The 26,290-nt window shown below is 44.7% G+C and overlaps 1 protein-coding gene across 3 annotated transcripts in view; it reads left to right on the forward strand.

Moving 5' to 3' along the window:
• CCDC178 (coiled-coil domain containing 178) overlaps positions 1-26,290 on the forward strand; it is a 1,259,352-nt gene that overhangs the window by 320,315 nt on the left and 912,747 nt on the right. For all 3 annotated transcript variants that reach the window (XM_078685673.1, XM_078685671.1, XM_078685672.1), the window contains exon 10: positions 3,625-3,778. In XM_078685673.1, the coding sequence (XP_078541799.1) occupies positions 3,625-3,778 (154 nt within the window). The remainder of the gene's footprint in view (positions 1-3,624; positions 3,779-26,290) is intronic.

The following is a 26,290-nucleotide window of genomic DNA, read 5'->3' on the forward strand; positions in this document are numbered from 1 at the left end:
TCTCGCAACCTCCGTAGCACCTGGGTAAGACAGGCATTATGTTCGGGTAGAGACTTGGCATGGACCATTATGTCATCACTGACGTTGATGACTCCTGGAATGTCTGCAATTAACTCTTGTATGACATGTTGAAACACCTCCGCAGCGCTGGATACTCCAAAACTTAACTGGTTGTAGCGTCTCAGTCCCACATGAGTGAAGAATGTGGTTATGTTGCGGGACGCTTCGTCAAGAACCAGTATGATAGCCGGATCGTAAGTCAAGCTTGGAGAACCAACATGCTCCTGCCATTTCTCCAATGAGGTCATCAATGGTAGGGGTGATGTGCCGCTCACGTTTTATGGCAGCATTCGGGAGGCGCATGTCAACACAGATGTGTACCGCTCCAGGTTGCTTGGGCTTCCGAGTGACCACAATGGGTGATACCCATGGAGTGGGTCCTGTCACCTTTTCAATTATGCCGGCAGCTTCCAGCTTCTTCAGTTCTTGTTCCACTTGGGACCTCAAGTGGAAGGCAATCCTCCGATGCCGTAGGGCAACAGGTTGGACGGTGGGGTCCACATGCAGGTGTACTTCTTTCCCCTTGAAGCTTCCAATTCCTTCAAACACTTCTGCGAACTCCCCCAAGAGATGTTGTACGGATTCTTGATGTACGCTGAAGGAGAAAGATACGATCCCCAGATCCTCGGTAGCCCGGCACTCGAGGAGCATGCCTTGACCGTCCTCGGTGACATAGATGTTGGTGTGGATTGTCTGGTTTCCATGCGTCACTGCCGTTTTGAAACGCCCCAGGATCTTCAAAGGAGTGTCCTGCCCATATGCAAACACCACTATCGCGGAGGGCTGAAGCGGAGGTCTAGGTCGCAGCGCGCGGTGTAGAGCGGCCGACATGATGTTAATGGTGGCCCCGGTGTCAACCACCGCTGTGATTTCTTGATCCCCCACCTGAAGGTGGCATTGGGGTGGACGCTGTGTTTTGCGGGTTGTGGTTCCAACCATGTGCACCTTGTGTACTAAACTCTCTTCCTCTTCATCATCGTCCATTTCACTTGGCGATTTGTCACCCTCCATCACCACGTTGACACTTGGTCTCGGTTTGAGATATTTCTTGGCTCTACACACTTTTTCAAAGTGGTTAAATCGCCCACAGCATGAGCATCTTTTCCCTTTTGCGGGACAGTCGGCAGAGGGATGGGGTGGTCCACCACAGTATCCACAGGTAGAGGCAGGCGCCGCCACGGCACTGCGTGGGCCTTTCTTGTTACCTCTCGACGCTGGCTTGGTGGTGACCACATTGACTGGTTCTGTCTTTACAGGTGTTTGAAGGGCCACCTCCATGTGGGCCGCCCGAGCTTTGGATAGCTCTTTGGTGCGTCCCAGCGTCAGAATCTCTGCCAGAGGTTTGCCAGATTCCTCAAGGATTCGTTCGCTAAGCTTGGCAGAAGCACAGCCTTGTATGATCTGCCCTCTTATTTCCTCCGTTTCGTCCAAGAACCCACACGTTGAGGCAAGATTTTTTAGCCACGCATGGTAGGTGTCCAGGGACTCTTCCGGAAGTTGCCGGGCCTGACGAAAGATATATTTTTAGTAGCCCTGATTGGCCATGGGCTCAAAGTGAGCATTTAGGGCATTTATTTAGGTGTGGTGATTTGTTGGCATCGCCTCCACGATCGTTTTGGCAATATTGTGAATGTCCTTCGCTCCCAAGTGGAGCAGCATCGCTCTTTTCTGGTCTTTGTGCACCTTAGTAGCTTCAAAGAAGATCTTTAGGCGGTCAACCCAATCTTTCCATTTGGGCGCCAGAGCTGACGGCGATCCTTTGACTATGAAGGGCTCAATGGGGGGTATTTGCGACATGGCGTCTGGATCCTCTAGCTAGGATAGATAACGTGCCTGCTGCTCTAGATCGGATAATGTTCTGGACGGGTGCAGTTACCCAAAGTCTCTGAGGCACTATTGGCGGTAACACTGTGATTGTAGTTTGTGGGAGACAACTCCTGTCGTGGCCTTGGACTTTTGTGATGTCCTCCTGTGGTGCTATATCTTAGTGTTGGGTTGTATCCCCTCAGCTTTACCGTAGTCTGGCACTTCTGTAAGGCTTGGCCTGTGTTGCACTCTCCCAGGCAGGGCACAGCACTGTGCTATCCTCCCCCACGTGTTTGCAGGGCTCTCCGCCTGATGCGTGGGGAAACGCAGGCCAGAAGTGGGCGGGGCCAAATCACGGCCCGATTCCAGTCCCCGCTCCTATGCCACTGGGTGTTTAGCGCCCAGTGCCGCCGCCTCCTTGTGCTCGGTCCCACCCGCTCTGGGCCGACACTCGGCCCGGTGAAGGAAAGCGAGGACGCGCGGACCGGCAGAGCACCACACGGGGCACAGGGGAGACGTCGGGTGCAGGTACGGGAGTCGCGCCTGTGACCAGCGGCTCCCACGTGCAGCAACCTCACCTCGGGACCGCACCGGGCCATCGCACAAGGGGGTGCCACGCTCGTCGAGCAGCCGGAGCAGGGGGCAACACGCCAGGGCTACGCCAGGCACCACCAGGAGGGCACGAGCACCGCGAGCTGGCGGACACGCCCGCGGCCGCCACAACACGAGGGCACGCCCACCCTCGTCGCCAGTGTTGTGTCGTGCACTTGGTCAGCGCTGACACTAAGGTATTGGACGTGACGGTATGGGGGTTGTGGGCCTAGCACATTAAATGAAGACAGGAGCCTGGGGTGATTGCTAATTGCAGGTACTCGTCTCCGTCGCCAACTGCCGACGTGAGCACGCCCCTGACCTTTTATTCACATGGGGTCATGTGTTGCATACGTCACGACGTAACTCAGTCGTCACGTATCGCGACATTACAGGCCTGTGCATGTTCTCCACCCAGGCTTTGCAATACAGCCGGGTGGAGAACATGCTAAGTGTGTATGACTGGCTTGCCATGCGCACTTAAGTGTTTTTACCACTCCTCCCACTGCTGGCTGTGGTGACAGCTAAACCCCGTCCCGCCACAAAACTTGGTTCAGCAGAGAAAAATAAAATGATAACATCTGGTTACTTTATTTTTCCTTTTTTGCGCTGCTGAAAGGCATTATGGCGACGCTCCACCACCTTAGCGGTGAAACCGCCCCTGCTGACATGACCATGGCGTCATTTACTTCCTGTGTACCACAGGGACAATAAGAGTGTGTGTCTGTACTGGCTTTGTGTAACCTCGAGTCTAACTCAGTTTGCAGATAAATGAACAGGGTCTGTTGTAGTCAGAGCTTGCAGTCTCCCCTCCCTACGTTTAACCTTTTACATTCACCTTAATATATGGACATTTAAACTGCATATGATTTCCAAGGTGTGCATATTCCTTAATGTATTGAAATTAATTCTGATGTTTGCATTGTTGAATATCAGAAGAGCGAGTGTCGAACTATTGCTATAGAGAACTTCTCACCACTGGCATGTGCATATCCCCTGCCTTACTGCTCTTTCTACATTGTTTATATGTGTGCATATTAATTTGACTTTTAAGCATTTCAAAAAATGTTTATAAGTTTCGTGTATTATGTTAATAGAGCTATATAATAGGAATACTTTTCTCTGTTTACTCTGTTTTTAATAATATCAATGTCACTTTTCCTAAAGGAATGACATTATCCAGTATGATGAACTCTATATTAAAAAATGTTTAGCTCTGGCAGAGACTGAGAGACAGCTCGAGGATATTGGAAACTTGTTTGAAGATCTGCTGTCACAAAAGTCTGGGAAAGAGGAGAAAGAACTACTTTGGAAAGGCAAAGTAAGTATTTAAACAATCCGGTTTTCTTTAGGTGTGCTTTTTGCCCAGAGTCACATACAATCCCCATCATATCACTTTCACTAAAGCTTTGGGACTTACATTTGTGTACATAATTATGTGAGAAAAATGACAAATGTGCACACAACTTTAATATTTGTTTTCGAACTAGCTTGATAACATTAAGTTTTCGTTTCTAGAAATATTTCAAGGTTCTCTCCATTCAAAGGGAATTAATCTGAATTAATCATTTGCTTCTAAAATAATTCAGTCTTAAAAGTCCTGACATAACTGTGCAAGCCATTTCCACGAATGTGTTGCCATGGCTGGTTTTATCCAATACTCCAAATCAAAAATACATCAATAAATACTTGAATAAATCAGTGTTATATTTTTACACTTGAAATTTCATTAGCACAGTTTCATGTGCTGAAAGCAATGTGATCTTTTCGTTTGGCACGTCACAGATGAGTTGACAGATGGATGCAATGTTTTAACTGAAGGTGCATTTTCTTGGGTCTATCACTATAAGTACAGCAATTTAGCTGTTTTCACCTCGTGAGTTGTCATGACAGGTGTAAGCCATGTTTTCTAATGCGTAGCAGCAGATGCCCAATCAGTGTGTCGCAGCTGGCTCCTAAGATTTACCCTACATATTGAAAAGATCCTGTGCTTAATTTGTAAAATACTAAGTGCCAGGGTTCCGACTAGGAGGCCACTGGAGCTTGCACCACCCGTTCGCTCTTGTCATTGCTGCCAAAACAACTACTAACCATCTCTCTCACATGTAATTGTCACAGTTCAGATTATTCCAGGTCCCCAAAGCTAAAGAAATGGTTGGGGAGGCAGGTAGTAGCAATTTTAATGTATATTGTATTCCTAAACTATCGTCGTTCTGCATATCTCTAAAATAGATGAGCAGCGCCACCATGTGGTGGACTGCTCTAACTATGGTGTTGACAATTAGGTGCCAGTGTAGAGCACAGGAAACCAATTAAGTGCCGGTACTTAGCACCGGAAAGCCCCGGCTCAAATTAAGCACTCAAAAGATCATGATTGGTAACACTAAAGTTTGATTGTCTACAGAAGACAGGAAGGGACATCACCGTGCTTCTTCTGTACACACCAGTTTTCCATTGGCATCATCTCAGTTCATTGCACTTGCCGGATAAACAAAATCACTTGATGCAGGTTTGCAAGAAAGGGAATGCCCCTACAGGTGGACGATCCGTCCACGGTCGCTCCCAGAGACATAAGGGGTGGCTAAAATGTCAATTTTACTACCAATTCCGCACATTAACCAGAAATGTTTACTAAACAGGTTTTTCTAAAAATAATATCTGCATTTTTTTGTTTGGATGGGTAGATGTAATAGTTGAAATTCTATTACCCAATCTGTGCAACCTTTACCCAGTAATTATTGATTTACCATATTTGTCTCATAAGTTGCAGATTTCACAAAAATGTAGCTGAGATAAACTTGCCACATATTCCGATTCGCCCTGAGAATGGTAAAGCAGTGCAATTTGACTGCTGTCATTATGATTATATTTTACAGGAACCACAAAATATTTCCCATATTTCATAGTTCCTGGAGAAATATGGCTTTTTATACCACTACATCTTGTGAAGTTTCCACTGTGTAGTTATAGTTAAGTCAGACATTCCATAGGTAGAGCTTTTTTGGGTTTGCTAATAATTGTAAGGCCTTTTGACAAATCTTCACAACACTTTCTATAAAAGGTTAATCTACCTCAGCTCCCAAGACATTCTTTCCCCATCAAATTTCCAGTCAATACCTCTTCATTTTATATAATAATGGTATCACATCATTGTGCATGAATGGTTCGGAGAATGATCATGTGTGGACAATCATTTTTGTTTCACAAGCAACCGCAAAGGTGGATCCATCACATCCTTTTGGCCAGAACAAAGGCAAGAATGATAGAAAAATTCAACACAGCTACCCAAGGTCTGAATGATCTTGACGAAGTCTGGTCTTTAATATGATCTAATATAACATTTAGAAGGATTGTTTACTTGATAAGATGAGAGGTGGTTATGGGTATTGAGACATACAAAATGCTCTGATATAATGAAACCATTATTATATAAAATTAGAAATTATCGACTCAGAAAGGTGCAAATGAGTGTAATACACCTTACAAGTGGTGAATTTTTATCAAATTCCTGTTGTGGGACTACTGCTTTCTATAAGTTGTTTTATGATTATAAGAAATGCAATTTTTATTAATGACCCACATGCTATTCGTAGTTATTGCCAACAGCACAATTAGGGCAGCTGCCTGATATGGTGTAGTATGAGTAAGGTGTAGACCACCTCCAAGACATTTCTGTGGGGAAGGGTCTGCTGTATCCAGGAAACCAGTGAGCCAGCATGCGTATATGTATTGTATTCATTTCGCAGGATTTAGGGACTGTAGATATTGAAAGATGGTGAGTCCTGGGCCGGTGCTCGCTCATGCGATTCTATTTCAGCCACCCATCAGTACACAGCATATTACACCACCCTGTAGTAAGAGTAGGAGCTTATGTATAGGCTGCCCCCTGTACTTGATAGAGGATGACAGCTCAAGAGGTTAGTTACGCGACCCCCAGTTTTCTTTTGTACAATTTTGTGGGGTTATCGATGTAGAGTTTTCAAGTATAAAAATGAACTCTAAGATGGCGGAAGTGGATCATGGGATCCTGTTCAGCGTGCCTTCATAAGGATTTTGATCTCGCTCAACTTGTTTGGCAGCAGCAGTGGCAATTTGAACCGAACGCACACTGAGAGAGGACCTGATTTACAGCGACTCTGGTCCAGCATGCCTGAAAACAAGTACGGGTTGCTCACTCTGGGGCAGCAACAGCTATTTAGCAGAGGCAGAGAGATTATTCTACTTTGGGTGATCCCCTACGTCGAAGACAGTAAATTTAAATCAGTGGCTCCTCCTGTTGGTGCTTATGGAACAGTGATAGAGAGGTGACATACCGATTCTTACATTTTTTTTTACAGTTGCAGTGAGTCGAGTTTACCAGAGGTTGTGCCCTGGTGGATCTGTGTAAATATATATGGAAAAGCCTGGTGACTGGACTTAGAGGTAACAGTGGTTTAGGGTCTGGTACTCCTTAGTGTTGAAACATCCTCATGAGTCATTTTGGGACACAACTGGTGTTTGATCAGTAGTCCCTTAAGTCTATGCTTGTCACCAGATGTAGGTAGAGGTAGTGAGTCACTCCTCCTGGCATTTTAACTCATGGATTCAAAAGAACATTTTGGTTCCACATAGATTACGCATGAGACTCTGTTAAACCTTGGTTATGCACAATGGTTGTAAATGTTATGTCAATTATGGCGGATGTCAATTTAATGAATTATTAATCTGATTATTAGGTACTCTGGTCTTCCTAGTCCTTAAGAGGCCTATAACTATTTTGGGCTGAACTGCGTCAACAATATCAACAGAAGTTGTATGCAATATATAAGAAACAATGGAAGTATATAGACTTAAAAACATGGATGGGGCATGATTGCCTAAAATTAGATTTTTGAAGACAACCTCCATGGGGATTGCATTGGGAATGAATTGCGCAACCATGTTTTTTAAAAGACAGGAAGGAAGGAGACATTCTTAAAAGAATTTAAGATTTGATTTAGTTTTTTGATATATGTGTTGAAAGATGATGGGATTGATAATATTTATGTACTTGTTTGTTAAGTGTAGACACTTCATAGACAAACAATATAAAAATAATCGAATACACTATTTGATCTGATTGAGTATAAGGACCCAGTATTAAACTGAATTTTTTCACTGTGGCAAAAGTCAGCGATGTGATTTATCCCCGCTGGAAATCAGATCACCTTCTTGCACTGCATAATGGGAGTCAGCTCAGTCAAGGGAGCAAAAATGGTGCCATACCACTTGACAAACCTCCCGTAATATCCAGGGAGGCCCAGGAAGGTTCTCACTTCTGCTGGAGTTCTATGGGGCTCCCAAGCCAGAATAGTCTCCATTTTGGGCTAGAGGGGATGCACCTTACCCCTATCCCAGGTACACCACAGTCCCATGCCCTATATGGCACTTGCTGGCCTTGATACTCAGGCCTGCCTGTTGCAGGTGAAATAGGTGGTCCTATCAGGTGCTGCTGAAGACAGCTATGTCATTTAAATAAGTAGTACTGAAGGTGAACATCCCAACTAAAATCTGGTTCACCAGGCATTCTTTAGTCGAAAAGGTCATCACAGTGAATTGAAAGTGGCCTCCTGGGGGGCCTCTCTTTAGCCCCCTCAGTCAAGGCAATCTGCTAGTACATTGAAGTTCAATGAAAACTGCTCAGGAACTTGGCAGCCCCGAACCTATCAATGAGTTCATCAGCTCATAGGTTAGGGTGTGCAACAGTCTTGGTGACTGAGTTGAGTCCCCTGCAGTCTACACAAAACCTATCATGTGGGGCAGTGCCCAGTGGGCCGCCTTCGAAACATATTCACCAGTGTATCTAATATATTTTTAAGATTTCCTCCTATAGGAGATTGATTAATGTGTGAATATTTCTAATTACCTTGAAAAATATTCATTTACAAGCGAATCGAGATAGCTTGTCAATTATATGAATTAATTCAAAACTCCATTGATTTAATTATATCCCTTGTAGGCACTCTTACACTCTAATATTACTTGCCCAAGCCGTCTAGGGTACACTGGGTTTCCCATTGTTCTTGATATGCCTTTGGTACCAGCACCACAGGGCTGGACCTGGGACTACTGGAGGACTCAATGACCCCCAGTTCCAACATTTTAGAGACTTCTATTTTGCTGCTGGCCCTCACCTTATCGTAAAGCCTGCACATATTGTTTTTGGACAGTCAGTCTGTCCCCAGTGTCAATGTCATGGGTACACAGGTGTGTAAGTCCAGAAGTGAGAGAAAATAAGTAGGCAGAGCATTCCAGTAACTTGTGACAGTCCCTCTGCTGCTCTGGGGTCAGGGTAGGGGAGAGGCTGATACCATTTACTGATCCAACCTTCTCTTTGAATGATAGAAGATCAGGGAGAGGTTCACTCTCCTTCTCCTCCCTATCATCTGTCACCAGCAACATGGTGACCTCGGACTTGTAGTAGTGGGGTTTGAGGCAATTGCAATGTAGGGGTTCCTGGGGTGTTGAGATTTACCAGGTAGGTGGACTATCCCATCCTCTCTATCACCTCATAGGGTCCAGTTCACTCCCACCTTAGGACCTCAGGCAGACCCATAATCATGCCTTAATGGGTCTTATTGAACCTTTCAACAAGCCAATTGGTTTGTGGATGGAAGGGTGTGGAGAATGTATAAGTAACCCCATACTCCTTCCACATAGTCTTCATGTACATGGACATGAAGTTGGTGCCCCTGTCCAATACCACTTCTTTGGGGAAACCCACTCTAGTAAAACAAAATCCCCATCAAGGCCCTGGCCACTACAGGTGCAGTTATGGCCCTCAGAGAGATGGACTACTTTGTGGCTTAGTCCACCACAATCAGGATAAACTTCCTGTTGCCTAAGGGCTGTCTTGGGGTCCAAGGGTCCTACAATAGCATTGCCCACCATCCCAGAGTGGGTACTAACAACAGTCATAGGAGTCAGGGGAGGCTTTAGCTTTTTCCCAGTGTTCCCACTAGCCTGGTCAGGTGAGACAAGTCCTACAAAATGCACCAAGGCTGCCTTCATATGGCGCCAATAGTCATGAGTGACAAGCCTGAGAAAGGTCTTGTCATGCCCCAGATGTCCTTCCGGGGGTATCTCATAAGCCAGCCCCAGTCGGAAGGCATGTAACATTGGCCTTAGGCTCTCTATACAGGAGCCATTCTCCCAATATACGAGGTGATCACTAAAAGTCTCACCATATGCCTGGGCTTCAGCTTGTTGCCTCAGGCCCTCAAGGGCTGAACACTCTTTCTGTGCCTTGCATAACTTCCTCCCTGGTGGGTCCCCCTTCTACTTGCCATCCAGCATGCTCAAGCATGTCACCAAGAGAAGGAATGTAGGCTCCAGGCAGTCTCCCCATACACCTGTGCCATGGGACATTCAGGGGTTGGTTTCCCTCATCCTTTGCCCTTCACTTTTCTGCCAGCTGTTTGGGCCATTCCTACAGGCCTTCTTGACCACCCTCCTGGGCAGCCATCGACCTGGCCTCCATGGACCCACTCAGCCAACCCTATAATTTTCAGGTGTGACCTGAGCTCCACTTCCTTCCAGGAAATATGCTTCAGGTCATTGCTCAACAATCAGTCCACAGGCATAGCAGGGCTCGCAGCTACTTTCAGAAGACCTGGGACCCCCAACTCAAAGGGAACCAAAGCCACAGAGTACTGGCTCTCCCAGTTGTACGCTACTACAACCTGGTGGAATGTATTTGAGTACACCAGATGACACCAGACAGTAGTCATACTTGCACTTGTGTCCCTCAGAGCCTCTACCCTGTGCTGATTGATGGTAACCCACTGCCTACACTTGGAGGTATTGGAGGGCATGTGGGCTTTGGGCACCATCTCCTTGTCACCAGGGACATTACGATAACCTCACTAGTCTCTACCACAGTAACTGGGGCAATACTCCCCATGAGCTACAATGGCTGACCCCTGTGACTGTTCACCAGTGAGGGGTGCCTTCCTTTTGGAGCATTTGGCATTTCCCTTGACATGCCCATACTGATAGCACTAGTAGCACACAGGGACAAACTTTCCAGTATTCTTTTCTACGAAATTTTTCTTCTGGTGGCCAGATTAGGACCCTTTCCCCTGTGTACTGTTTTTGGAGGCCTTGAGAGAACTCCTTAGTTTTATTGTTATGGGCCTCCTCTTTGGAATCCTGACTGCCCTTTTGGGAGTCCCCTCCAGATGCCTTCTTAGACACTCAGGTACTGACCTAGCCATTTGCCTCCTCTGCAAGCTTCCTGGAATCAGTAAGTCTGATATCCACTAGTTGTTGGGGCAGCTCTGTGAAATAAATATTGAGCATGTACTCCCTGCTGATTTGGTTATACAAGACAGTAAAACCATCCAAGTTGCTGCCCCTCACCCAGCCCTTTTGTGCCTCGCTGGCACAATCTAAGAAGTCCACCCTGGACTGGTTTGGGAGTTTGAGGCTGTCCCTGAACCTCTGACGGTATCACTCAGAGGTCAGCTCAAATTTAGCAACAAGTATGGCTTTCATGAGTGCATACTTTGTCTGATCCTCTGCCTCTTTTGTAAGAAGTTCTTATCTCCCCACTGTGGGCATGTGTTTCCACAAGCTACCCCCACACCCGCCAGTTCCTCTAGGACCTTGTGTAAACTGAGCGCAACTTCATTTGCAGCAAACCACTTGTCTATACCACATCCCACCACATAGTTTGGCTCCAGCTCCTGTAGTATGCAGACTCTCACCTCTCCAGCAGACACTACTGGTACACTGCCACCATCACTGTTGGGTCTTGAAGGTTGCCTTGCTTTAAGCTCAAACTCCCTCATGCGTATCTCATGTTCCACCAGTAGTTGTCTCTCAGCAAATGCACTCTCAGCCTTCTCTTTCTTCAATTTTAATTTGGCCAGCTCCAATTTGAGCTTTCTCTCCTCCCTCCACCCTCCTCCCACCTGTCCTCCAATTCCTCTGGTGAAAGAGAGGATCCACTGCTCCCAGCCCTTTTTGGGTATCCTGGTTTCTCTGTTGGTGGTATTTGGGCTCTCCCTGCAGCTCAGGGTCCCTCACTAAATCCTGTTCCTCATACCCATTAAAGTCCATGTCCTCCTCAGGGTTATCCTCCACTGTTGTCGCCTGCAACCTCTTAATCTCCTCAAAGGCCCAGTGGGCTATCGTGACATCCACTTTTGAAGCTTTCCTGCCCACATTCAGCCCCTTTTTTTGCAGAACCTTTGCAGCTCAGGCCAAGTGACTTTTTCAGCATTTATCAGCTCCATCTCCATGGAAAAAAGGAGGGTAGAGTACTTAAATGTAGACAAAAAGGAAAAAACACCAATGGGAGACAAAGGAGAATTTTAAAAGGCTTGAGGTGGTATTAAATTGTTTAACTGGGATTTTGAATTACACAAATCACTGTGTGGCACTGCGCAAACACAGATCCTGATCCACACAGCTGAACCCCAATGTGAGAAATTAGGTTGTTGGTTGACTGAGGTGTGAGCCCTGGTCAAGCAACAGCCACAGTTAATGGCAGGGGGGACCACAAAAAGTCACTAATTTAACCGGTGCATAACCTTGGGCAGCTTGGCACAAAAAAGCTGTCAGGCTTAACTTAGAGGCCATGTGTAAAGTATTTATGCAGCACACAAACAGTAATAAAGTGAAAGCACAACACAAGAAAATCCCACACCAATTTAGGGAAATAGAGTACATTTTGATTGGATCACTGACATAATATCGAGGGACATAATATCGACTAGCAAAAATATCGGCGACAAAATATCGACAGACAGAATATCGAGTTTGTATCTACAAACAGGTAAGTACAAAAATATCGAGTAAAAAATATCGTTCACAAAAATATAGTTTATAAAAATATCGACTTTATTAAAAACAATGTTAAATTAAATTAATATTAAAAATTAATAACTAAAATATACTTAAAAATACTTAAATTACCTTATAATAATTAAATAATTAATAAAAGTTATATAAAATTTTTTTTACAATCATATTTGTTAAAACATATATATATAGTAACCTAATATAATTAAATAATATCCAAATGTATTACCGTACGATAGCGGAAGTGTAAAAATTACGATTCCCTCTCCAGTGAGTACAACAGTAGTGAAAGCGTTGGATAGCGTAGGGGTAAAAATTACTATTCCCACTCCAGTGAGTACAACAGTAGGGAAAGCGTTGGATAGCGTAGGGGTAAAAATTACTATTCCAACTCCAAAGACGGCAACAGTAGGGAAAGCGTTGGATAGCGTAGGGGTAAAAATAACCATTCCCACTCCAAAGAGTGCAACAGTAGGGAAAGCGTTGGATAGCGTAGGGGTAAAAATTACTATTCCCACTCCAGTGAGTGCAACAGTAGGGAAAGCGTTGGATAGCGTAGGGGTAAAAATTACTAGTCCCACTCCAAAGAGTGCAACAGTAGGGAAAGCGTTAGATAGCGTAGGGGTAAAAATTAATATTCCCTCTCCAGTGAGTGCAACAGTAGGGAAAGCGTTGGATAGCGTAGAGGTAAAAATGACTATTTCCACTCCAGTGAGTGCAACAGTAGGAAAGCGTTGGATAGCGTAGTGGTAAAAATTACTATTCCCACTCCAGTGGGTGCAACAGTAGGGAAAGCGTTGGATAGCGTAGGGGTAAAAATTACTATTCCAACTCCAAAGAGTGCAACAGTAGGGAAAGCGTTGGATAGCGTAGGGGTAAAAATGACTTTTCCCACTCCAAAGAGTGCAACAGTAGGGAAAGCGTTGGATAGCGTAGGGGTAAAAATAACTATTCCCACTCCAAAGAGTGCAACAGTAGGGAAAGCGTTGGATAGCGTAGGGGTAAAAATTACTATTCCCACTCCAGTGAGTGCAACAGTAGGGAAAGCGTTGGATAGCGTAGGGGTAAAAATTACTAGTCCCACTCCAAAGAGTGCAACAGTAGGGAAAGCGTTGGATAGCGTAGAGGTAAAAATTACTATTCCCACTCCAGTGGGTGCAACGGTAGGGAAAGCGTTGGATAGCGTAGGGGTAAAAATTACTATTCCCACTCCAGTGGATGCAACAGTAGGGAAAGCGTTGGAAAGCGTAGGTGTAAAAATTACTATTCCAACTTCAAAGAGTACAACAGTAGGGAAAATGTTGGATAGCGTAGGGGTAAAAATTACTATTCCAACTCCAAAGAGTGCAACAGTAGGGAAAGCGTTGGATAGCGTAGGGGTTAAAATTACTATTCCCACTCCAAAGAGTGCAAAAGTAGGGAAAGCATTGGATAGCGTAGGGGTTAAAATTACTATTCCCACTCCAGAGAGTGCAACAGTAGGGAAACTAACTACTTCATATATTCTTTAAAAAAATATAAATTAATATCTATAAAAAATTAATTAAAAGTAATTACCAATTTAATATAATATAATAATTAATCAATTAACATTACAAATTAAAATTAATTATTACAATTAGTTACCTGTTAATACAAATTAATTACAAATTAACAATTTATTAATTAACATTTTAAAATTAATTAACAATTAATTCAAATTAAATACAATTAAATAAATTGAATTATTTAATTAATTATAAATAGATTACTACCCACCCTATTGCCCTATAAACCCACAACCCGCTACAGAAAATGAATTAGTAAAATTAACATAATTAGCAATTAATCAATTAAATATAATTAATTGGCAATTGAAATTTAATTAATTACCCATAAAAAATCAATTAACAATTAATTCTAAATAAATACCAATAAATAACTTTACATATTTAATTAATTATAAATAAATTACTTCCCACCTTTTCCCCTATAAACCCACAACCCGCTACAGAAAATAAACTAGTACAATTAACATAACTAGCAATTAATCAATTAATTAAAATGAATTGCCAATTAAAATTTAATTAATTACCAAATATAAATTAATTAACAATTAATTAAAAATGATTAACAATAAATAAATTGACATATTTAATTAATTATAATTAAATTACTTCCCACCCTATTCCCCTATAAACCCACAACCCGCTACGGATTTAAATTACGCAAAAATTAATAAAACAAAATTCATTAATTAAAATAAATTAGAACATAAATACACACTTTTCACACATATAATAACATAAAAAACACTATAAAAAATTCGATATTATTAAACATTCGATAATTTTAATAACCTATATTATATACTTCGATATTTTAACTTTCTATATTTTTAACATTCGAAATTACATTACTTACCTTCAAATCGATATTTGTGATGTCTATATTCTGTCCATCCTGGCGCTTCCAGAAGCGGTCGCTCCCGTGCTCCCTGCTCCTCTGTGGTATCGTTGGCTGCATTAACTGCTTTCTCGCCTTGCAATTGTGTCCGCTAGCTGCTACTTGCCATAGCGCTACACTAATAGAAGATTGATTGCCATAGCGCTAGATTTGTAAAAACTTTATCGAGTGCTTCATTTTAACTGCTGAATCTTATGCGCAGGCTCATTGCCTAGTTTTCATAGCCTGATCCTAATCAAGCATCGCTCGCTTTTATGCAGTGAAATTCGTAGCGCTTTGTTGTGAGAGTGTTTACTGATCCTCCATTTGTCTGTGTGCCCCTTCCTGTTCCCGATTTGTATTGGCTGCCATCTTGTTATTATTGCGATCCGGAGCCCCGTCCTCTCAGCCTCGCTCCCGCCTCCCAGCTGACCCTCCCTCCCACTGACTACATAGCCTGACCCTCGCCCTCTGTAGCGCTGTGACCATCCTGGCACTTCCAGAAGCGGTTGCTCCCGTGCTCCCTGCTCCTCTGTGGTATCGTTGGCTGCATTAACTGCTTTCTCGCCTTGCAATTGTGTCCGCTAGCTGCTACTTGACATAGCGCTACACTAATAGAAGATTGATTGCCATAGCGCTAGATTTGTAAAAACTTTATCGAGTGCTTCATTTTAACTGCTGAATCTTATGCGCAGGCTCATTGCCTAGTTTTCATAGCCTGATCCTAATCAAGCATCGCTCGCTTTTATGCAGTGAAATTCGTAGCGCTTTGTTGTGAGAGTGTTTACTGATCCTCCATTTGTCTGTGTGCCCCTTCCTGTTCCCGATTTATATTGGCTGCCATCTTGTTATTATTGCGATCCGGAGCCCCGTCCTCTCAGCCTCGCTCCCGCCTCCCAGCTGACCCTCCCTCCCACTGACTACATAGCCTGACCCTCGCCCTCTGTAGCGCTGTGACCATCCTGGCGCTTCCAGAAGCGGTCGCTCCCGTGCTCCCTGCTCCTCTGTGGTATCGTTGGCTGCATTAACTGCTTTCTCGCCTTGCAATTGTGTCCGCTAGCTGCTACTTGCCATAGCGCTACACTAATAGAAGATTGATTGCCATAGCGCTAGATTTGTAAAAACTTTATTGAGTGCTTCATTTTAACTGCTGAATCTTATGCGCAGGCTCATTGCCTGGTTTTCATAGCCTGATCCTAATCAAGCATCGCTCGCTTTTATGCAGTGAAATTCGTAGCGCTTTGTTGTGAGAGTGTTTACTGATCCTCCATTTGTCTGTGGGCCCCTTCCTGTTCCCGATTTGTATTGGCTGCCATCTTGTTATTATTGCGATCCGGAGCCCCGACCTCTCAGCCTCGCTCCCGCCTCCCAGCTGACCCTCCCTCCCACTGACTACATAGCCTGACCCTCGCCCTCTGTAGCGCTGTGACCATCCTGGCGCTTCCAGAAGCGGTCGCTCCCGTGTTCCCTGCTCCTCTGTGGTATCGTTGGCTGCATTAACTGCTTTCTCGCCTTGCAATTGTGTCCGCTAGCTGCTACTTGCCATAGCGCTACACTAATAGAAGATTGATTGCCATAGCGCTAGATTTGTAAAAACTTTATCGAGTGCTTCATTTTAACTGCTGAATCTTATGCGCAGGCTCATTGCCTAGTTTTCATAGCCTGATCCTAATCAAGCATCGCTCGCTTTTATGCAGTGAAATTCGTAGCGCTTTGTTGTGAGAGTGTTTACTGATCCTCCATTTGTCTGTGTGCCCCTTCCTGTTCCCGATTTGTATTGGCTGCCATCTTGTTATTATTGCGATCCGGAGCCCCGTCCTCTCAGCCTCGCTCCCGCCTCCCAGCTGACCCTCCCTCGCCCCTCCCCATCCACTTCCCGCATATGACAGTAGCATTTGCGCGCAGCGTCCACGTGCAGCGGTCGCGCCCCAGTCGTGCCGAAGGTGCGCCAAAGGTAAGCCCGTCTACGCCCGTCCGCCCTGCCCGCGCCCAGCGCCCCTCCCCCTGTTCCCCGCGGCTCTCAGCCTACCAGATTCACTTATGATGCCGCAACTCTCCTCTCCCTCAACCCCGGACGCGCACCCCAATGCTGCAATGCCACCCCAGGACGTACTCACGGACCATTCACCTGCCTCTCCTGCAAATTCAACTGCATAAGGACCCTCACCAAATACACGTCCTCCAAACACAGCTCCGACTCCATCCGCCTAAAGTGCATCCTGCTCAACACCCGCTCGGTCCACAGACACGCAACAGAACTTTGGGACCTACTTGACACTACGTCACCTGACATCGCCTTCCTTACCGAAACATGGATGAACACTTCATCAGCACCCGACATCGCCATAGCCATACCGGACATTTACAAGATTATCCGTAAAGACCGCACCAATCAAACAGGAGGCGGCATCGCCATCATCCACAGGAACACCATCAAAATCACTACCAGCTCCGACGACAATCTTACAACCACCGAACATCTCCACTTTCAGATCAACACCGACCCCAGAACCACACTTAGAGGAACCCTCATCTACAGACCCCCAGGAACCCGCACCCAATTCAGCGATGACATCACGGACTTCGTCAGCCCACACGCCCTCGCCTCCGAGAACTACATTCTTCTAGGAGACCTCAACTACCACCTTGAAAACTAACTCGACAGCAACACCACCACCCTCCTGGACAACCTGGCCAATCTCGGACTCAAACAACTTGTTGACACCCCCAGCCATGTAGCCGGACACACACTCGACCCTATCTTCACCTCCAGCAAGCACATCTCCTTCAATCGCACTACAGCTCTCCACTGGACGGACCACAGATGTGTTCACTTCAGCTACAAAACCACCCTGACCCACAACTGCCCACAACCTATTCCTCGGAGAAACTGGAACAAAATCACCTCCGACCAACTCCTCACATCACTCAACCAATACCCTCCCACCCTCTCAATGGACCCAAACCAAGCGGCCACCAACCTCAGGCAATGGATTACCCTCAGTGCTGACGAATTAGCACCCCTGAAAAAGCCCCAGATGAAATCAGCCAACAAAAAGGCTCCCTGGTTCAATGACGAACTTAAAAAATCCAAGAAGCTATGCCGCACCTTGGAGAAGATATGGAGAAAAAACCAAACCTCCGACAACATGGCCTCCCTCAAGACAGCCACCCGCAAACAACACCAACTGATTCGATCCGCCAAGAAATCAGCATTCAAGGATCGTCTCGACAACAACACCCATAACAGCAAGGAACTCTTCAACATCGTCAAAGAATTCACCAACCCCACCGCAGCATCCAACGACATCACTCCCTCCCAAGACCTCTGTGACGCGCTATCCTCCTTCTTCTACAACAAAATTGCCGACATCCACAACAGCTTCGAGAATACTCCCAGCGATCAACCCTCCCCACCCCCCTCAGATCCCACTCCGCCAAACAACAACCTCAGCGCCTGGAACCCAACCACCACTGAAGAGACCATTCGCCTCATGAACTCAATCCACTCTGGCTCGCCTACCGACCCCTGCCCCCACCACATCTTCAACAAAGCTGACTCCATCATCGCACCCCATCTCCGTGACGGCATCAACTGCTCGTTCAACTCTGCCACCTTTCCAGAAAGCTGGAAACACGCCGAACTCAGCGCCCTTCTGAAGAAACCCACAGCAGACCCCTCTGAACTTAAAAACTACCGACCAATATCCCTCCTCCCATTCCCGGCCAAAGTCATCGAGAAAGCCGTCAACAGCCAGCTCGCCGCCTTCCTTGAATCCAACAACTCCCTTGATCCATCTCAATCCGGGTTTCGAGCCAAACACAGCACCGAAACCGCCCTCATTGCAGCGACCGACGACATCCGAGCACTCCTGGACAACGGAGAAACAGTGGCCCTCATCCTACTCGACCTATCAGCCGCTTTCGACACAGTCTGTCACAGCACCCTTATACATCGCCTCAGCAACATCGGCATACAAGGAAAAACCTTAGACTGGATCATCTCATTCCTCGCTGGGAGAACGCAAAGAGTCCGCCTCCCCCTTTTAGATCAGAGTCCACCGAAGTCATCTGCGGTGTTCCCCAAGGATCGTCACTCAGTCCCACCCTCTTCAACGTCTACATGAGTCCTCTCGCCTCCATCGCGCGTCAACACAACCTCAACATCATCTTTTACGCCGACGACACCCAATTAATCCTTTCCCTCACCAAAGACCCCAACACCGCCAAAACCAATCTTCACGAAGGCATGAAAGAAGTAGCCGAGTGGATGAAACATAGCCGCCTAAAACTCAACTCAGACAAAACGGAGGTGCTCATCCTAGGATCTTCCCCCTCAGCTTGGGACAACTCCTGGTGGCCTTCCACTCTGGGCACAGCACCCACACCCACAGACCATGCACGTAACCTTGGCTTCATCCTAGACTCCTCTCTCTCGATGTCCAGACAAGTCAACGCAGTCTCGTCCTCCTGCTTCAACATACTTCGCATTCTCAAAAAGATCTTCCGCTGGATCCCCCTCGAGACAAGAAAGACTGTCACCCACGCACTGGTCACGAGTCGACTGGATTATGGTAACACGCTATACGCCGGAATCACAACAAAATTACAGAAAAAACTCCAGCGCATCCAAAACGCGTCTGCGAGACTCATATTAGACATCCCTCGCCAAGATCACATCACCGGACACCTAAAAGACCTCCACTGGCTTCCCGTCAACAAAAGAATTACTTTCCGCCTTCTCACCCACGCACACAAGACCCTCTACAATCTAGGACCCGAATGCCTCAACACCCGCCTGTCCTTCTACAAACCCACCCGCCAACTGAGATCGTCCAAATCAAGCCCTCGCCGCAGTCCCGCGCATCCGAAAATCCACCATGGGTGGCAGATCCTTCTCCTTCCTGGCTGCCAAGACCTGGAACTCACTCCCCACCCACCTCCGCCTTACTCAGAACCACATCTCCTTCAGAAAAGAACTTAAAACCTGGCTATTCGACAAATAATGAACCCCTTCCCCTAGCGCCTTGAGACCCTCTGGGTGAGTAGTGCGCTATACAAATGCCCGAACTTGAACTTGAACTTGTCCATTCGATATTTTGTCCAGCCTATATTTTGTACTCGATATTATGCCCATTCGATATTTTGTAGTCGATATTATGTCTGTTTACCATTTTGATTAATTATTTGACACCAAAATAACAATGATGTAATCGGTAGAACCAGAGTTATGAATTTTAAATGTTTTTAGTAAAAACAAGCTTTTAAAAGATCAAAGCTCCAACTACGGATATCTGGTCGCGCTAGACCGGGTCAAAGTAAAACATATATGGCTGACTGAGATGGAGCGTTGTTTGGAAACAAGAACTGGATTCGGCCCAGTCAGTGCTTATCTTCACACTTACAAGAAATATTGAGGAAAATGTTCTTAGAAGGTAAAGTTCAATGGGGAAATGTTGCAGGCGGTGTGTAAGGAGGGAGCATTGTCATCCCGGAACCTTGTGTCAAAGCTGAAGTGAAGATTTTGTATGTTCGGACTGAGGGCCTCATTTCGAGCTTGGCAGATGGGATACTCTGTCACAAACATGACGGATATCCCATCCGCAATATTACAAGCGCCATAGGATATAATGCACTTGTAACATGGAGGACGGTATATCTGTCACGTTTCTGATGCTGTATCCCATCCGCCAAGTTCTAAATCGGGCACTTTGTCTATTTTTTGAGAAGTCATCAATCTCCAGTGTGGTGCGGCAGAGGTCTGCAGTGGAAGGTAGTTCTATGAAGATGGATACCCCTTAGGTAAAGGACTGCTCACAAGAATTTGCTTCTGTGGAGAAGAACGTAGTGGGAGAAGCAGCAAAGTCAATCCGACTGGTGATGCACCTCAGGTGGATTGGCAAGCAGGTTGGTCCTGGTCTCCTCCAGGTTTTGGCCTCACTTTTGGGGTTTGTCCATCGGAGCACTTTTAGCACCACAACTAAAGGTCCAGGACTGGTCGGACACCACTTGAAGCTTAAGAACTCACTCAGGCTGGGTCCAGGTGTGGGTTCAAGAAGGGGAGAGCCTTTTGGGTCCTTGTGGCTCTGACCAGGAGGCCAGCAAACTAGCCCTTGGAGTCACTCTAGTAGTCCTGGATTCTGTGAAGATGCAGGGCTCAACAGAAGGGCTGGTGTCTCAGGGTTCAAGGGAGGCTCCAGGCAGTGAAGCAGTCCTTCAAGTTACAGAAAAGCAGTCTTCCAGAGTGCACAGCAAGTCACAGCAGCAGCCTGACCTCTGAGAGTCCTTCCTCAGGTCTAGGAATGAACTCAAGAGTTGGTGTCTGATGTCCTATTGTTATACCCTGGTACCCTCCCTTTGGATGTTGGAGTGAATGAAATGTATTGACTCCCCAGTCCTAGCTCCAAGCTGGCTGCAGTGACAATGTAGAAGTGATAGGTCCTTTGTGTGCAGAGCACTCCTTATTCAGTTGCAAGTGGGGCTGGGCTCAGCTTTGCCCCCCTCCTGCCAGTGGATAGTCCATTCAGGCATACCTAATCCCTCTATTGTGTGACTGTCTGGGAGGAATTTACAAAGTCTAACTGTCAGTTACACCCAGTCATGTGACCTAAGACAGCTAGTAGGCACAAAAGGGCTAAGAGGAGAAAAATGCTAACCTTCTAAAGTGATTAACGACAATGGGAGATAACCCATAATACCAGTGGAGACCTGGGTGAATTATAATAGCATGCGACTATGTCTCAACAGGTAATAGTCAAACAATTATTTTATGGAAAGTAAATGCATTACAAAGAAAGATAAGAAACACCAATGGTTAAATACTGCGGTTTGTATTTTCAAAGTGAGAACAAGAAAAGCATGGGGACAGCATTAATGTTACTTTGAAAATGCGCAATGGATATTTGGTGGACACACAGTGCTTGTGAAAAAACATGAACGTGAAATCCTATATGGAGAACTACAGACCAATAGCCTTATTATTGGTAATGAGTAAAATTATTAAAATGGGGGAAACTATGCCACCTTGTTAGCAGGAGAGAGTTGTATTAACGCATGGCAAATAGGTTTGTGGCCTGATAGAGTTTCAGACACTGCCCTCGCTTTTAGATAAACTGCTCTTGATTGCGGACAGGGGTGACACTCCTGCTGTTATCCTTTGGGATATGCCTGCAGCGTTCGATGCAGTGGACCATGATATTCTCATTGAGCATCTTGAGGATTTAGGCTTGAGATGCACTATGTTGGATTGATGCTCCTTCTTCTTGGAGCACCAGTCTCAATCAGTTGTGCTCCCTCATTTTCGTTCAGCTTCTCGGGAAGCCATATATGGAATTTCTCAGGGCTCGTCTTTGTTGCCTAATTAGTTCAACATATACATCCATCCCCTTCTTTCAATTATTAAATCATTTGGGTGTACTGTGGTTTCCTATGTGGATGATACTCAGTTGATTTGCAAACTGGATCAAAATTCTTCAGGTTGCGCAGGAAATCTGATTGTATGTTTATATGCAGTTCAGTCATGGATGGCTTTTATTTTTTTTTATAACTTAATTTGAATAAGGCAGGACTTTTGGAGAGTAACCATACTGACAAATGGGAGAACCCCATCTTGTCCACCTCAATGGGTTTGGCTCTTTCTCCATCCTCAAACGCCAAGATCCTTGACTTTTATTTAGAAGACCATCTTTCTATAAACCAACAGATTAAAACAATTTCTTCCTCTTTTCAACTCAGTGTCATTAGAAAAATTCTGCCTTTCCTACTTAAGCATTTTCATGCTCACACAACATCTGCAATGATTTTGTCCCACATTGATTAATTACTATAATGTACTTTATTTAGGGCATGCACATGTGGAGAAGTGTGGCTCAGGGGTTAGAGGCAGCAGACCCGGAAGCTGAGATCGGTCCTGGACCAGGGTTCAATTCCCCGCCTCGGCGGGTCTTGGGCTAAAAATTCCACGGACTCGATAATTCTCGCCCTGGTGCCTCCTCGACTCACGGGTTCACACTCTGCGACTCTGGGCAATAGCTTGCTTAATCTCCACAACGGCCCCTCGCGGCGGGATGCCTGACTTTCACCTTGTGGATTCCCTGCTATCTCACAGGGGAATACCAGGAAGGGTTCCCTAAGCAAGCGCCGGGAAACCCACTGCGGGTAGCTGTGCGCTATATAAGCTCAACTACATTTACATCTCTGACAGCCTTGCCGAACGATCAGAACTTGGGTGTCATAGTGGTATGTCGGCTGAAGATACTGATCATGTATTTAAAAGCAAGAATTAACCTGGATTGGCTTCCTGTCAGGCAATATTTTTTTAACCCTGTCTTTGATGGTTATGGTGTTCCGTGGGATTGAAATAACACCCTTTATCTGAATCAATTCATCTTTGTCAACCACACAGAGATCTCTGCTCTAATTCCCAGCTACTTTTTTGCAGTACTACATGAAAATAGAGTTAGAGATAAGCTTTGTCATTCCTAGGGCCACAGTTTTGGGAATTAAATCAATTGGTTCTTACATTTCTTTTGAGAAGGCCCTGAAAAGCTGCTTATTCTGGTAGCCCTCTCTCATATGCATTGCTTTCATAGTTTGTTCTATTTGTCCGTAAGCGACCTTTGAGGTGAAAATGTGTGCCCTATAAATGCTTTTATATTTTATTCTAATCCCATTTAGCATTTTTCTCTGTAGCAAATTGAAAATGTTCCTATGAGAGTTAAAATTGGAAATGTTGAATCCCCGCCCCCTTGAATGCTCTGTGGAAAATTTGCCAGGTCAAACCCATGTTGGATTACCTTTTTGTGAAAGATTCATACAGATTAATCCAGTAGTAGCAACGTTATTGAGAAAATAAAAACGCCTTTTCAGTGACAAGCCTAAATTTAACATAACTACACAGTTGCTATCGCTGACTTTCTAAAATATATGTATTATATTGCATGTATTTTTGTTTTAACCAAACTTGTTTAACAACAACTGTGATGCAAAGTGTTATATTTGTGTGGTAGGTTAAAATCACATTAAAGACTCCTCGTGACTATTAGGAGGGATTTTTCTCTGTGTAAAATTATGTTACATGCAATCTATGAGACAAAACAAAAATGATCAGGCTTGCTGTAAAAAACTCACCCTGTTTGCATGCATGGTTTATGCCTTGGTGTTTTGTTCATGTGCAGCAGTTGTAAACGAAGGTATATAACTAAAGCCCAAGTTAAAGGGCTCCACAAATGGGCGCTACTTATGAATAGCCTATTTAACCATGAGTGGGAAATTTGAGTGTTTTTTAGATTTTGCTTTGTAATCCTAACCGCATGACTGTGGGTTCGTTTAGCAAATATAACTATTGTGGATTTGTTCAGCAAATACAAATTTGTATGTTGTATCTAGAAATAGAGACTGACAAGGATAAATAGCAACACCAACGCCTAATGTTATAACTAAACACCAACGTACTTACAGTGCAATCCCAAACAGTTCAATAATCAAAGAGGCAGACCTCTGAGATTTATCAGTGCTTGTTGGAACATCCTTCCGCCCGAGAGCCTTCACTTTGGGCATTTATAAACGACTCGATTTTTCAGTTGTATACAACCCCTAATGTTGTTTTTCTGTTTTTATTAATCATTTACTTAATTAGTTTTTTGCTTGCATTTATAATGAGAACTGATGCCCTTCTGAGTAAGTGTATTATTGAACGAGAAATAAAGCAACAAGGAAGAGATGTGCAATATTAAAATGGAACTGATGGGGGCAGAAAAGAGCTGCACATTGTTGGCGTTAATGAGCTCAGAGGAGTTACATAGACTGCGTGGCGACGAGGTTAGAATTCGTACAATTAAAAAACAACACTGTTTTAGATTTTGTTTTCACAAATAACTAGGTTGTCGGTAGAGTGAGGACCTGAGAGGTTTAATTCCCGATAACTAATGTTTATCAGAAAATATCGACACCACAGAGAGGGTCAGGCCACAAGGTGTTGCAAAACCCGTCCTGATTTAACGTGCCAGTGCTTAGTGATATGACAGTAGTGTGAAAACAATGCTCCTCCGGGTCATATTTAAAACACAACACTAACCTATGAATGCGTGCCTTGCCTGCGGTTAAATGGAAGCGAAGCGACAAAGCAGTGATCTGGGCGAGCAGAAATAGATGTCTGAAAATGTGTCATTGTTGGGAAGCGTGCAATGCGCACCGCATCCGACTGTATAGAATAAATGGGCCATGGCTGTGCATAATGAGTATATAATTACATCAAGGTCAAGCAATATTAGAATGTCACCGGAAGTTTCAGGTCTAATTACATCCTCAACCATGCACCTTTTGGAGATGTTCTTATTGGTGACAACACATAAATGCATATTTTGGAAGTACATAGTAATGTGAATAATATTAACCGTGAGCCAGGCGAAAGACAGTAGACGGATAAAAAATAAGCCTTCCTGATATATTTTCATAAAAATGTGTCTTCTAATTTTTCTTATGAATTAGGAAATATTCACTTACTGTTGATAACAAACTGGAAATGCTTTAAACATTATTCCAATAATATTTGAACAAGGGAGACCCAAGGATCTCTGGGGACCTGGGGTAATAAATATGGCAAAAAACACCCTGGTCCCTAGTAACAGTACTTTAGATGCAAAGAACCAAATAGTGAATGCATTTTTTTAAGGAGTTTATAAAAAACAATTTCTAGACACATAGCAGCACAGTGAATATTGGTGCAAAATAAATGTACTTGGTGCTCTCTTTAGAGGTGATACACTCAAGTGATAAATTATGATCAATAAGTGGATCAAGAAACACAAGAACAGCACAGCCTTTTACAGCCAATTCTCATTAATCATATAGGGTCAGTGTTTTTAAAGTTGACAGAGCTTCGATCCTAGTAAAAAAGGTGGGATCATCATCAAGACTCAGGGGGATACCACGAGGCTGAGAGAGAGCTGAAACAATAGTAGTGAAATGGTAATCAGAGTAAGGCTAAGAAAAAGACAAATGAGCCAGTACAAGACATAGGCATTACTCATGAGACAGTCCTTACATTATGGAAGGTAATGCAGTTGCTAAAGCACAGGGTCCCTGATGACAAGCCTCAGGAAAAGGGTACCCAGGAATGTAAAAAGAAATGGAAAGATGAGCTGCTTAAAACCCTCGAAATGGGTACTGGTGAAGGAGAGTGTGCGCAAAGGTATGAGAGGCACTGACCTGAGCTGGAAATATGCTTTATACCCATAGGGGGCTCCAATCAGCCCACAGTGGGAAGCATGCGTGTGGTCTGGGTTTCAAGGTCAAGTGGCAGAGTCCTTCACTGGGGTTAAATCAGCCCAGAAATGGAGATTCACTGGTAGTGCTGACTAGCAGTATGGACAATGAGATCTCAGAGGGGAGTGTGAGAGGGCAGCAGGCTGGTTAATGTAGATGATAGAACCAAGAATGAAAATTAGGACAGACTAGGCCCAGAGGCAGAAAAGGGAGGAGTGGTGGGCACCTTTTTGGAATGGTTTAAAAGACTGAAAAAACCTCAAAATAAAACAGCATACGAACATATACACCGAAATACTCAGGACTGTACATTAAAAAA

This window comes from Lissotriton helveticus, chromosome 4_1 (genome assembly GCF_964261635.1).
Source record: "Lissotriton helveticus chromosome 4_1, aLisHel1.1, whole genome shotgun sequence".
NCBI classification, from domain to species: Eukaryota; Metazoa; Chordata; class Amphibia; order Caudata; family Salamandridae; genus Lissotriton; species Lissotriton helveticus.